This window comes from Protobothrops mucrosquamatus, unplaced genomic scaffold (assembly GCF_001527695.2).
Source record: "Protobothrops mucrosquamatus isolate PMUCROS unplaced genomic scaffold, P.Mucros_1.0 scaffold13, whole genome shotgun sequence".
In the NCBI taxonomy this organism is placed as follows: Eukaryota; Metazoa; Chordata; class Lepidosauria; order Squamata; family Viperidae; genus Protobothrops; species Protobothrops mucrosquamatus.
In genome coordinates, this window is record NW_015386400.1 from 796,616 (window position 1) to 811,457 (window position 14,842).

At 37.1% G+C, this 14,842-nt stretch overlaps 1 protein-coding gene across 1 annotated transcript in view; it reads left to right on the forward strand.

Annotated features, from left to right (window-relative positions):
- Positions 1-14,842, forward strand: part of MYO3A (myosin IIIA) — a 94,557-nt gene that overhangs the window by 54,957 nt on the left and 24,758 nt on the right. Inside the window, 7 exon segments of the mRNA XM_029283085.1 lie at positions 1,761-1,966; positions 3,524-3,635; positions 4,268-4,430; positions 5,908-5,994; positions 7,529-7,640; positions 8,668-9,031; positions 9,480-9,618. Of these exon segments, the coding sequence (XP_029138918.1) occupies positions 1,761-1,966; positions 3,524-3,635; positions 4,268-4,430; positions 5,908-5,994; positions 7,529-7,640; positions 8,668-9,031; positions 9,480-9,618 (1,183 nt within the window).

Sequence of the window (14,842 nt, forward strand, 5' to 3'; positions counted from 1 at the left end):
TTAGGAATACATAATAGGAAGAGAGTGTGCTAAAGCCCCTACAGGCAATGTATTAGCTTAAGACATCAGCCTCAACCAATTTGCTTAGCATCAGAGGTCACCATGATCTGCATGGCTGTAAGGATAAGAGTATGCAATCAAGAAGCTAAGATAAACAATTTTATGATCTACATACAGTCTTAAACACCAGAAAGGTCTCAACAATGAATACATTGTACTGAATAGGCAAGAGCTCATAGACAGCCAAACTGAAAATTCCTTTCTCATGTGTGTTTTGTCTATTCTGCACATTTAGTCTCTAGGTTTCCCTATAAGTAAACTTTGCCTAAAGAGCCTAGGATAATAAATAGTAGTTTAATCCAGTAATGAAAGTTTACATTTGACATAAACAAATCATATCTTGTCAATAGTGAGGCCATAGATATGGCAGAAATTTAAATACTTCATTTAGCATTATCTTCTAATATGATATCTTTGGCACATAGTTATTTATATTCAAAGAAAGGTGAGTCATTCATCTCATTCTCAGATAATTGTTTTAATTTCATGTGTAGGCTCTACACTTTGATGTAGGGCTAATTTTATTTTTGAAATAGTGCTTCATCCATTATAATAGGATGAATTCACTTAATGTTTGGCCAGCTTTGTTCTCCTCCTGTTTTGTGGCAGCTGACTGATCAAGCTAAGAGCAGGGAGAAGCAGTCTAGAGCTCATGGACTAGACTGTGTCTACAAGAACTATTCTGATGCACACCAGACTCCATATTCCATCTGATATTAAAATATTTTAATTTTTAAGTGAAGTAGTAGATTAGTGTATTCTAAAGCAAAGCACTCTACCATTATTTTTACAGATAGTGCTCGAGTTATGACCACAGTGGAGCCCAAAATTTATGTTGCTAAGTGAAACATTTGATAAGTGAGCTTGCCCCATATTAAGACTTTTCTTGCCATAGTTGTTAAGTAAATTGTTACATTTGTTAGCTTAGTAACATGGTTCTTAAATGAATCTGGATTCCCCATTGATTTTGTTTGTCAAAAGGTCATGAAAGGGGATCACCTGACCCCAGGACATGGAAACCATCATAAATATGAACCACTTGTCAAGCATCTGAATTTTGATGATGTGACTATGGGGAATGCTTCACAAAGTGTGAAAAATGGTCATAATTCACTTTTATCAATGCATTGTAACTTTGAACGGTCACTAAATGAACTGTTGTAAGTCAAGATCTAATTGTATTCACACGTATTTCTCTCAACTTCATTATGAAATAAGGAAGCTTATTTCAGAACTACTAATGTGTTGCCACCTTGACTCTTCTCCTTATAAGGTTCCTAGGCATCCTTTACAAAAGGGTATCTCGCAGAGAATGAGATGGTAGAAATCTTCCAGAAGAATCATCCAAGTCTAAAGGTTACGAAGGAAATCAATCATACAGTAGTTATTTGCTTTGTGGTCAACTGGTGTTTTATAACTGGCGGTTGACAGTAGTTCTAAATATGCTCACTGGCCCCAAACATTTACTTCTTCCTGACATTATCTTCACTCAGTTTTATATTGTTTAAAGTATTTGTGAGAACAGAGATTTATTTATAGCTGCTCTTTCAGTTATTGCAGCTAATTCATTCTTGCTTATGACCGTCTGTAGTTATTCTTTAAGCCAGACACAATTCAAATATTGCCGAAAGAAGCTTTATCAGTTTTGCAAATAGTCTGTAAAAGAATCCCAAATGTTTATTTCCATCATTTCCATTCAGAACTCATTGATGGATTTGTTGTACAAATTGGCAGTTGGCCAGCCTCATTTTGTTCGTTGTATTAAACCAAACAACCATCGACAGGCAAACAAGTATGAAAAAGAAAAAGTATCAATTCAGTTGCGATACACTGGAATTTTGGAAACAGCTCGGATTCGGCAACAGGGTTATTCTCATCGTATTCTTTTTGCAAACTTCATAAAGCGGTAAGTCCTTTGTAAAACAAGATCCTCTATTATTCTTTCCTTCTGTGTTTTATGGGTTTTTTTCTATCTGCTTGTGTTGCTGCCAAGAGAATGCTAGAAATGCCTTAAAGGTAAGAGAGGGGCATACAAAATAAATGAATGAATATATATATATATATATATATACATACATACATACATACATACATACATACGTACGTACGTACATACGTACGTACTATCACCAGCCATTGCTTTCTGCCTCTTTAAGAAGAATCTGCTATTTTTACTGGGAAAGGTAAGACAAAGAGGGAACAAGAAGTACATAAAACTAAACTTGAAATGTTACAATTGCATTTTTATTTGTATAAATAAATCCTCAGAATAATTTATTTGTTTATCAGATTTACAACCTGCCACAATTATCAAAAAAGACCCTAGCTGGCTCAAAATAATAAACCAAACTTTTTTTTTAGAGTTCTCTTACAGATGCAGGGTCTGTTTTTTTTCAGTTCAACCAAAGGTTGATCCATTGGTTGCAACAGGAATTGTCACCAGAGGCAGCTTGTCACCTGAGCTTGACATCATGGGCTGAGAGAAGGTGACTGGCCCAACATCACCCAGCCAGCTTTCATGTCTAACCCAGGTTTCTAATCTGATGCCTTATCCACTTGACCAAAGTAGTTCTCACATCAAACATAATAATGCAGACCAAAAATGCCTTAGAAATACAATTTAAAAATCTCAAAAGAATATCTGGCATCATACCCTCCCAAACCCTCTGGAAAAGTTTTATTTTCACCCTCTTCCTAAAGGCAGATAATGTTGGAGACATAGCAGTCTCCAACTAGAGGCCATTCCTGAGGACAGTTTCTTTTATAGAAGAAAATGCTAGTTGACGTTGGCGCCCAAATTCCCAGGAGGACAACCAGCTGCTTCTCCCAGCATGATCAAAATAGTTGGGCCCTTCTAGTGGGGAGTTTAATAAGAGTGTGGTAATCGATGGCAATTTAGTTAGGTGAAGGATGGAGAAATGGATAGACAGACAAACAAAAAGTGTGTAATATTTAATCCTTTAAAGATTTCCTTAAATTGTACAAACTAACAAAAGTTTTTTCAAAAGTCAGTGGGCTCTTCATGCTATACCTATCAAAGCTGACAAAAGACTTAACATAGGCAAAAAAAAAATAGAGTGACCTTCTTGAGAAGGTAGCAGGAACATCATGCATTTTCCTCTCTGAAAAATGAGCTAGACAGGTGGAAAATGTGTTACTTTTGTACAGTACTGAGGTAGCTGAATAGGTGGATAAATTGAAACATATTCACTGATGCTTTGTGGCTATTTCTGTTACTTGAGTGCACCTCAGTATTTGAATAGCCTTTTAGCTTGGTATCTAAGTATGATGCGGTCAAACTTGTAAAGGTTGTCTACTGCTTATCTAATAAGCACTAAATCCATTGCAAATCTACTGCTTATCTAATAGGCACTAAATCTCCTGCAAATGCATTGTTAAATAGTCATTTTTCCTCTCACTCTTTTTCTTTCTTTCCCTCCTGGACTCTCTCTTTCTCTTGTAGATACTATTTCCTTTGTTACAATTCCAGCAACGAACTTCCTATAAATTCTGCTACTTGTACTGCCATCTTGGAAAAAGCCAAGTTGAATAACTGGATGGTTGGGAAAACAAAGGTATTAGCTCTGCCACTATTTTCTGCGGTGTTCCTGCTGAAACAAGTAGACTAATCAAGAATATAGTGTTATGGAGGCTCACTCACATGCCATCAATAGCTACATTCATCAGTTTTTTTAAATTATCCTCCCTTTTTATCACTTATTTAATGTAATTTGATGAAAAGTGAATTCGTTAGCTTGAAGTTAGCCCAATAGTTATTATTAACCAATATATTTGTGACTTTGGATTCGGGCTATTTTGTACACAATTTCATAGATACTTAAACTCCATTGCAAAGATTGTTTCTGCGTGCTGTACATTACAATAATCTAAGAACTAAAATCATTTTGTCTAGCATTCAACGCCAGATTCAGAATTACCTCTATTTGAGGTAATTTTGACATTTTGACATTTGAGGCATTTTGACATTTTACCCACCATAAAATTGGAACTTCTGTTCTCTGGTCATTGTTCATATCTATCATCCCTGACTTGCAACATTGCTGGAGGGTTGTTGTTGTTTTTTAAGGCAGATATTTGGTGGATTTCTCCTAGCTAAAAAGCAATCATCATTGGTAATGTTATCTATGGAATTAAGTGGGTCTTCTTTTTTATAATATATAGTGATCATCCTCTTTTTTAACAACAGGTTTTTCTGAAGTACTACCATGTAGAACAACTAAACATAAAGCGAAAGGAGACAATTCATAGGATTGTTTTGATTCAAATCTATGTGAGAAAATGGCTTCATTCAAACAGATTTAAAAAGTTGAAGGAGAAAAGGGAAGCAAGTGCAACTAAAATACAATCAGGTAATAAAAATATTTTTAACATCGCATATACATGTATTTACACAGAATAAGATTCTCAGGTGTTAAAACAAAAGAAACATCCATTTCTACTATTGTTTTAATTCTCACTATATATGATTCGTTCTCTTGTTCTACTTTGTACTTATAGCTTAACTTTTATCTGGAAACTCAAGTCTGCATACCTGAATATTTCCCTTCTTGATGGGCATCACATGCATGCATCACAAAGTAAACTGTCATTTTTTATTTGTATTATGATATCACATACAAGTATGGAAGGGACAGAGCTTATATTGGGATGTCATAATGCAATTTTTTTATTTTGATATTTTGACTTCTGCAGTTGCCCTTCTTTTTCTCTATAGAATCTTGAATTGGTGACTTGGAGAATATCTGATAAAAGTCAACCTGTAACCAAAGTAGGAGATTGCCAGAAAGTTGGCAGATCCTGCCAATGAGATTGATTTATATCTCTAGACAAGAGAATATGACAAGATACTCTCAACCGCTTAGAAATTTTCAAGGCACCAAAATAGTATACTGTACCAAGTATGCCAGTAATGTAATCCCATGTTTCCTGCCTTTTTTTTCTTTGTTCTCCTCTGCCTTTTCTCATCTTAGTATCAGAATCCATTTCCAGCTTAACCATTTCCTCTTTAAAAAGTTCCTTTCTTGCATTGGTGGCTTTTCATTACAGCTGAAAGTCTTGCCTATTAATCTACTTTATTTCCCAGCAGAAAATTTTCTAATGTTGTAAGCATTATCTTTACTAGAGAAGTTTTCTGACAGTGTTGTCAAATAAATTAATAAATACGGTAAAACCTGAAGGGTCTAAGGTGAGAAAGATTAATTAAGCTAGTTGTTGACTAAGCAACTATAAGGCTTTAGCTTAAAAGATAGAGCATCTTGTCTGAGATTTATGTTTTTCATACCACAGCAAATGACAGTTTGATCCTTAAATCCATTTCCATAATTTGATCTCTTTTAAAGTCTGAATTTTCCATTTTGAGAAGAAAGCTGCATTCTTGTTTCCCAAATGATTATGTTGAATCAACTTGTGTTTTCTTGTCATGAGTGGGCAACCTATGATTCCAGATGTACTTAAGGTCCCTAAGTCCTATTTTTTTTTCTTGTTTTCCTTGTTTGCTTTCTTGCCAGTTTTCTTGTTTTCTACCTTTGGATATGTCGCAGTTTTATAAATCAAAAGTAGAGCCGCATCTTGAAGTGCAGTTTCAAAAAAAAAACAAACGTTATACTGTCGGCATCTATATAGGCCCACCTATTTTATTTCATGGTCCAATCCCTATAATCCTCATTGTTCTCTTTCAAACCATGAGGTAGGCCACAAAGACAACAAAGTTTGTCCCAAAGAATAATCTTTCATCCATTCCCTTCCTCCTTGCAGATGTGAATAAGTAGGTAACCCTGTAGGAAGATATAACTGCTTACTTTATAGGTTTTCGTCTTCTGTCTTCAGTTTACAGGGGATATGTCACTCGCAAAGCATTTGCAGAGGCAAAGAATGTGTATGGAACAGCTATGTGGGTTATCAAGCTCCAGGCAGGTAAGACTTTCCATTTATAGCATCAAGGTTTGTACAGTCAGAATGCAGAGCTATCAAACAGAATTAGAAGGAAAGACTGTTTTTTTCTATTTCTGCTTAATGTGTTTCTGCCTGAGCTAGTGACTACAAGTGGTAGCTGAGAATCAAGATGCAGGAGTGAAGCCAGATATCCGTGCTAGAAATCAGAATCTAGAATTTGAACTAATTTTTCTAAGCTGCAATTCAAATAGGAGCTTTTCATAGACTTTTCTGCTGAAGCAATAGGCAACCTATATGAGCAGAATTATTGCAGTAAACAATAGAATATTGAATCGAAAGTTGCAGTTCCCTCTTGTTTAGGAGTGTAGTAGTATCACTCCCCATTCACTCTTATCTGGGGAGGAGGCGAAGGTTGGGGGAGGAAAAAAACTTTCCAGATAGGGGAAGTTGGCAAAGAGAATTAAATCCCATGAGGATTGAGTAACCTAGTGACTTCAAAGAGGAAAGAATTGTGGAAACCTTTTAGGGAAAGTACAGTAGTGGCCAGAATTGTGGAAACCTTTTTGGGAAAGTGTATTTTTGAGGTTTGATGGCTAATAACACCACTTTTTTTGGAGTAGTACCATAAAATTATATATCAATGGAAAGATAATTTAATCAAGAATGTAATGCAACAAAGTTTGTTCAATTATCTGTACTGTATTCCAGTACTTTTTTTGTAAAAAAAAAAAAAAGCCAGAACTCACACATGTCATACATCCCACCTTGCCTATCCTATAAGGTTCCATCCAAAAAAGGTGCCGGAACTCCGTTCTGGGCGTTCTATGACAAAAAAAGCCCTGCTGTATTCTATGAAAAGTTATAGCCAATTAACCAGAAAAAGAAAGCACAACTAGCTTAGGTTGATATCAGGTAGCTTTCCTTCATCTGATTGTAGCCAATAACCATGAGTGTTTAGAGAGCCAATCAGGTGTCATCTTGTTTGCCAATGAGCCAATCAGATCACAGTAGGATTCATGTATTGAAGGTGAGAGGAGGACATTTGTCAGTGTGTTATGTGATCGCTATCAAGTTGGTTGGGGTTTTTTTGTGTGTTCTTTCATTTAGTGAACTTGTAAAATGTAATAAAATTAAAGTAGTGGTGCAAAGAGTTGATTGGATGCCCAGAAAGCAATGTAAAATAGTATTATTAAGTGAACAAGGCTACAGTTATAAAGAAATTAGAAGAAAAATTGGTGGAAATTTAACCAAAGATGGCATTTCTACTGTATACTTTTCCCAAAAGGTTTCCACAATTTTGGCCACTACTGTATACCATATAATATATTGATTATATAATCCAGTGTTCCCCCAGGCTGGCATTCTCCAGCAGCTGAGAAGAACAATAATTGTCATCTATAGCTATAGACCCAGCAGGCTAAAATTGGGAGAAGGAGAGTTGATGAGGACAGTCATCCAATCCAATCTGAAAATGCCAGATTAAGGAAGAATTAGTTTAAATATGCTGATTTACAAAAATAATTTAAGGGTTTATTCTTACTGTGATTTATATTAGTTACAAGAAGATTCTTGATCCAAAAGGGGGCTAAAGAAATAAATGATGCTGCAGTAATAATTCAGTCTTACTTCAGAGGATACAGGGAGAGAACAAGTCTCAAAAGAAGAAGGTAGTATTTTATTTTACTTAAGATTATTCTGTTATATGCCAACTCTTCTGCAATAAAACATAATCTTCTGTTTCATTTCAAACAGCACCATTCCATGCAATCTTTCTACAAGAGAGATTTCAACAATATTAAGTTTTGTTTTCAAAAGATAATATAGAAAAATGTGCATGTGCTAAAACTATGGTATGAAAAAAAAATCTCAACCTCTTAACATTTTATTCATTAAATCAGATGTAAAATTTCTTTTGGATTCCGGAGTCCATTTGGAATGGAAGCAAATACATTTTTAAATCACTCTTGGGTAAAATAGAGATGCTGGGAATTCAGGATACTTAAAAAATACAAGAAAGAAAATTATACTGAATAGTCTTTTTACCTGGTACTCAAAATCTGGAGTGCAGGTTACTAAAACAGAGGCATTAGTGGCAGAATGCCTTTCAGTATCAAATATTACTGCACTGAATTGGATCAATGGAGCTCTTCTAATTTAAGAATTATTCTCCTCTTTCCGGCAAAACATATATTGGTGGTCTAGAATCACAAATTGCAACTCAATGAAGCCTTTGCGCACTTAGGATGAAGAGCTAATACTGGAGTGGGCTCAAATGGCTCCTCCAAGTTCATTTCTCCTTTCTCAGCAGTAGATATGGAAGGCCATTTCACAGGATAGGAGTTTGTTACTGGGTGGTCAGACAGTGAGTAAAATGAAAAAAGTAAAGGAACCATTTTTTTTCCATTGTACTTTTAATGGCATAATATGCAGGAAAAAATGCTGCCTACAGTACCCGTCTCCTAGTAACCATAAATCCTATTTTTTAACATTATGGTATATGCCTTTATTTTGCAAAATAAACTTATGTGATGCATGCAGAAAAAACATCACTCCAAATAAATGTTTTGCTTTGTTTTCATTTTGAAAAAAAAAAGTATTATATTGACATTTTAATGCATAAACTAGCCCTGAGTAGTCTTGTAAGGTTACAGCTGTCTCCTGTAATCTCCGCTAAATATATTACATGTGTTTCAGGGAATCATTTCTCAAGAATAAGCAAGCCGGAATGGCAACAAGCCCAGGGGAAAAAGAAAATCTTCCTGAAGAAGACCAAAATCAACCCAAAAAACAGGGTTCTGTTTCTCCCCAGGAAAGATCTTCACAAAGCTCACTGAAATCTATGGAAGCCAGCCAACAAACCACAGAGGATAAAGTGAAGGCAGCTTTAGTCATTCAGAGTATTTATCGAGGATACCGAGTAAGAGATCAGCTCAGAAAGAAAAGGAAGTTGCCTTTTGAAAATCAAGATGATAGTGAGTCTGGGGCTTTGTCTGATGATCTAGCTGTAAAAGATGGTCCAGAGGAGGAAAAATCTAACTTGGCTGTTTTCTCCAAGCAGGTAAGCATTTTAGAAAAACCTTTCACCATGTGGGTTGGGCCATAGCACCCATTATACCTTCTGGGGATAATCAGAATTTCTTTCCCTCTCCCCCTCTCCCTCCCTCTCTTCTCTGTCTCTCTCTCCTCTCTTATATAAAGCAGTTAATTCAGTCTGCATTAAAATAGAATCCATTGAAAACAAATACTGAAAAAATGATCAAGCTTTTGATTGTTGTTGTTATTGTTAGCTGCGAAGTCGTGTCCGACCCATCGCGACCCTATGGACAACATTCCTCCAGGCCTTCCTGTCCTCTAGCATCTTACAATAGTGTAATAGTTCAGTGTAAGAAAATTCTCCGTAATAGAGGGGGCAGAATTCTCTATAATAAAAAGCAATGTTCATGCACTTTCACAGGATGACTTTCCCTCTTTGGTTATATATATGTTTGTGTGTGTTTCTCACCTAGATATCAAAGTTATCAGAGAACTATCTGTCACTGGAGAAGAAACTGAATGAAATACTTTTATCCCATCAGCTGAATCCCATGAAGCTCCCCACAAGCTACCATCCCAGCAGGCACCTTTCTTCATATGTATACCAGTCTGGTAACAACCAATCTCATTATTAAACAAATTAATTTAATGAAATAATCTGCAGTTACAACTGTTACCCTCATGAATCTATTATTTACTCATGAAACTATAGTCTTCTCAGAGACCAAGGCAGGATCATTAATTTATACAGGTAGTCCTCGACTTACAACCACAATTGAACCCAGATTTCCATTGCTAAGCAAGAGAGTTGTTAACTAAATTTTTCCTTATTTCATGACCTTTCTTACCACGGTTGTTAAGTGAATCATTACAGTTATTAAATTAGTAAGCGAGTCCGGCTTCAATATTGACTTTGCTTATCAGAAGGTCGCAAAAGGTGAACGTATGATCCTGGGACATGGCAACTTTCACAAATATACGGCTAGTTGCCAAGGGTCCAAATTTGGGGAATGCTGCAAGAGTAAATGTGAGAATCAGTCATAAGTCACTTTTTCAGTGCCACTGTAACATCAAATAATCACTAAATGAATGGTACTAAGTCAAGGACTATTTGTACTGATATCATTCTGAATGCTAAAATCCATTAACTGTAAGACTCCAAGGCCAACTAAGCTAATCACTTGTCCATCATTTAGCTTGAGATCCATCTAGGAACATTACAGATCACAGTTTGGCCTAGAATGGACATGCACCACAGGATAGATGTTTGCAAAGTTAATAGCACTCTTAGGGTTAGCCAACATTAACTACAGTATATTATCAGAAGTAAACTTCAGCTGAAATTTATTACTTTAAAATACACATGTAAATCCTATAACAATTATCAGTGATCCCAGAAGTGTTTTAATTGAATTCCTGGGCAATTTACTTTCCATAGAATAAATGTACTTGTGAACAATTAGGTTTTTTTCAACATGCCCTCCTGAAATGCTCTTTTAAAGAAAAAAATCATTATTGTTTCATAGTTTTAAAACTTCTAATTTGTTATCTTTTGATTTTCTTTGTGCTTCTAAAGGGCTTAATCATGTTTGAATACCAATGTGACTGAAGACCTGATAAAAATGAAAATGTTTTTTTCTTTTTAAAAAAAAAACTTATACAAAGGGTGCTTTTTAATCTACTATAGCTAAAAAGTGACAGTATTAGGAGTGTTTCTTTTCTTAAACTATAACCCTTCAAAAATCATTTATATTTCCAAAGAAGATTTGGCTTAATAGTTTTATAAAATATTAGACATTTTTATTGGCATAGTGAATTAATCTGGTCGTTTCTCACACTGGCATTTGATTTTATCTGTTTCTAAAATATAGCAAAGAGAATTAATAGTATAATTTTGAATACTGTTTGTTTAACATATCTGTCATCCTAAAATATATTGAAGGGTTTGGTTTACTATGAATATTTTATTGTAATTAATAAAATGTGCAACTTACATGGGGAAAAGTTGAGACCTTACACAGTGATGATCTCTGTGTAGAATCTATTCTAGATTGAATTCTACTTCTGGGATAAATGCAGGTTTGAGTTTAGAGAGGATTAATATCCAATGCTTAATTGTTCTCAGTGGCTAAAAGCCCCTTCCTTCTCCCTCTTCTGCTGGTTTTGGTTGCAATTATCTATTCTAAGGAATGTATTCTCTGCACAGGTAACTTGATTTGACTTCCTATAATGTATTGTATATGGTTTGCCCTTGAAGATAATTCAAATGCAGGAGTATTATCCAACCAGTTAAGTTTGATGTATGAGTTAGGTTTTTTTTTTCTAAGTTAAATTTCAGTTGTGCCATTCAGTGTTAAATTGAATAAAATATACCATTTTGTATGTTTTGTAAAGCATTCAGTTGTAGATTGGCGGTGGCAGGTTGGTAGGAATATTTGTGATAATCATACTGGGAGGATATTTGGAAAGGGGTGTGATGGCTCAGCAGTTAATGGCTGAGCTCCCATTACTTTCCCGAGCTTCTGCCCACTTAGCAGGTTGAAAGCATGCAAATGCATTCAAATGGATAAATAGGTACAACTTTGATGGGAAGGTAACAGCGTTCCATGTGCCTCAGCATATACAGTAATCATGCTGGTTACATGACCATGTCCAAAATGTCTTTGGACAATGTTGGCTAAGAAACAGATGAGCACTGCCCCCTTGAGTCAGACATGACTGGAAAGGGGAAACCTTTACCTTTTAGTGAGAAATGAGGCCAGTTGTAATATGGGAAGAAGTGGTAAGAATAGTGGCAGTAGTAGGAAGACTGGAGAATGCATCCAAGTCAGTTGCGAATAATTCCAATAACCTCCCTGTTCAAAAATTTAAAATTGTATTATTTTGCAAACAAATGCAGTCAGGTGGGGTTTCATTTCACCTCATTTCATCTTTTTCTTTGCCTGATATATTTGGATGAATTTGAAAATAATTGTTATTGTTATTTTTACAGTCATTTAGCTTGAAAATCCAATTGGTCTCTCTAAGGCAGACATGTCAAATTCAAGGCCCGCAGGCCAGATCTAGCCTGCAATGGGTTTAGATCTAGCCCGCAGGGCCACCCTGGAGAAGCGAGGGGCCAGCCCCGCCGTCCCAGCCCAGCCTGGCCAGACGCTCCCCCTGGGCACAGGCACAGGAGGCAGCGAGCGCATGGGGGCTGGCGGTGCCCTGCAGCTGGAGCTCTCCTCCAGCCCAGGAAGGGCAGCCTGGCCAAGGAGAGCAAGCACAGAAGCAGCAGCCTCGAGGAGGAGGTAAGCATGGCCAGGAGCCCTCTCAAGGAAGCAGGGCTGGGCTGTGGAGTCCTGGTGCCCTGGGAGCTCAAGGACTGAACTGCCTTTTGCTGCTCAGGGCTTCAGGCAGCCTGGAGGACCATCAATGCTAACCGGGTGCCTGGATCCTCCTCCAGGTGGATCCACACCCAGCATCCTCTCTGCTCGGACCATGTTGTTCCATCAGCCCCATGCCTCAAGGTGTGGGGTACAGCTGTCCTTCTCCATGGGGTGGCTCATGCATTGCCGGGCACCCAGCCATTCCATGCTGCGGCTGTGCATTGGCCATTCACCTACCTCTCCGAGGATGCAACTTTTCTCTAGTATGACCATGAACGACAGTCCAGCAAGGCACGTATGTACTGTCACTCCTCCCAGCCTTGACTGTCCCCCACAGGTGCCCTCAATGTGAGCGATGTTGACCTGGCCATGCCCACCTAGCCGCAGTGACCTGGCCGTGACCATCCAGCCATGCCTACCCACTTGCCCTTTGAGGGCAACCATAATGCTGCTGCAGTCCTCAATGAAATTGAGTTTGACACCCCTGCTCTAAAGATATTACCACTACCCTGCTCTGAGGGGATTACCACTACCACCCATTTCTCCTTATCAAGGTGCAGATGCTATGGCTATAAGAGCTTCCAAATACAAATGGTATATCAGTTATGGTACTGATAACTGGAGCAATTACTGGTTGTAAGATACAAGTGTTAATAGATATTCCGTGTTCAGGAATCTACTGCCATGGTAGTTGCAAGTTCTTTTTCTACCTCTTCTCTTCAGTTATTTCGTGTGATGTTTCAGCCTCTGATTACTTCTCAGATTAAGCTTGAGAAAATCCAGTTTTGAATATAAGGTACAATCTGACAATAACATCATGGACATTTGATTTGTATATTGTGCTGCAATATGCAAAATAGAAAAACATTGCAAATTTTTGATTCGGTGTATTTTCCCTAGGCATAATTTTAAAAATATTCCTGAGATTTTGAACAAAATCTTTCAGCCAATCCGTCCGTAGCTGGGGCTAAGATGTTGATATAAGGTAGCTGAAATTGTTCAGATACAGTTTGCCATTCACTAATTATTCTAAAACACCAGTTTGCACAATATCTCTATGTTGTGTGTGTCTTTGTGCCTGTTGAACTCACTGAAAACACCTCTGTCCACTTCAAACACATACTGTACTCATCCTAAGTAAAAAAAAAATTCTATACCCAAAAACAATACTGCAATGTCAGTAGAAGTGTTTTTTTTTTCATGGCAAGGAAGCCATGGCTGAAGTGATGCACTTTTCAATTTGGGGGGGGGGCATGTTAGCCACCTGAGTAACTCATTGCAAATAGTCTCAACTTATAGCCTTAAAGACCATTTGAAGTTATGACAGAATTCAGAAAAATGCTACTTGTGAACCATATTTGAAATTTCAACTGCTGCTGCACCACCACCATCTCCTGAAATCATATGATTGCATTTCAATTGCACTTCTCGTGATCATGTGACCACAATGTTTTCTGTCATTTTCCAGAGAAAACATATGCTTGATTCCATTTAAGTGACTCACTTATCAACCATCATAAATATATTCCTAAAATTGAGTCAGGTCACATGGTGAGCCTCTTAATGACCACAACGATTTATGACCAAAATTCCATGCTCATTTGTTGCCATACGTTGAGGACTGTCTGTACACCCTGTTCACATTGGTGATTTTTCCTGGCCAGCAAACAAAATTGAGATATGTGCAACATGTAGTTCCTTCAGGGCTTCATCTTTCAGCTTGGATGTCATGATGACTCTCAGTCTTTTTGTAAAGAAACTGTCACCAGGTATAAGTTGTCATGGCATTGATAAAACTCCATAAATACCCTCCATTCTTGGTTGCTATGTAGACCAGAGATAAATCCTCTGTCTTACTTTCACTGGTCGTCTCAGCTGTGAAGAGAAGACTCTCCATTTCTGCAAGAGAAAGTATGTCAATCTCTGTCAGATGTGCATTCCTCAGTTTGTTTACCCTTTATGGGTAAACAAGATAAACCGTCTGCATTTGTATGAACATGTGTCGTTTTAAATTCTATTGTATACTTATGTCCACCAAGCAACAAAGCCCAATGCTTTATTCAGGCATCTGCTAGTAAGCAGAATTCCTTTTGGTGAATTTAAGACTGACAATAGTAGCTGATGAGAGCAGTGAGATTGAATTCTCTTCTTTACAAATACTGGCTGAAATGTTAAGCCATGCTCAGTACTTCCCTCTCTCTATTTGCATAATTTTTTCCTGCAGCTGTGAGTCAGCGTGATGTACTCCTATCAGGCATTCACTGCTATCTTTCATGAGGTGTGGCATAACCACATCAATGCCATATGATGAGGCAGTCTCTAGGCAATTTCACTTCTAAGTCCTGATTGTAGTGTACGACTGTTTTGATGCTGTGTCTGGTATCACCGTTTTCTTGATACAAGTAAAATTTTGTTTGCACTGCTTTGCCCTCTGCCTTGCTTTTCCTACTTATAGTAAAATGTTCAAG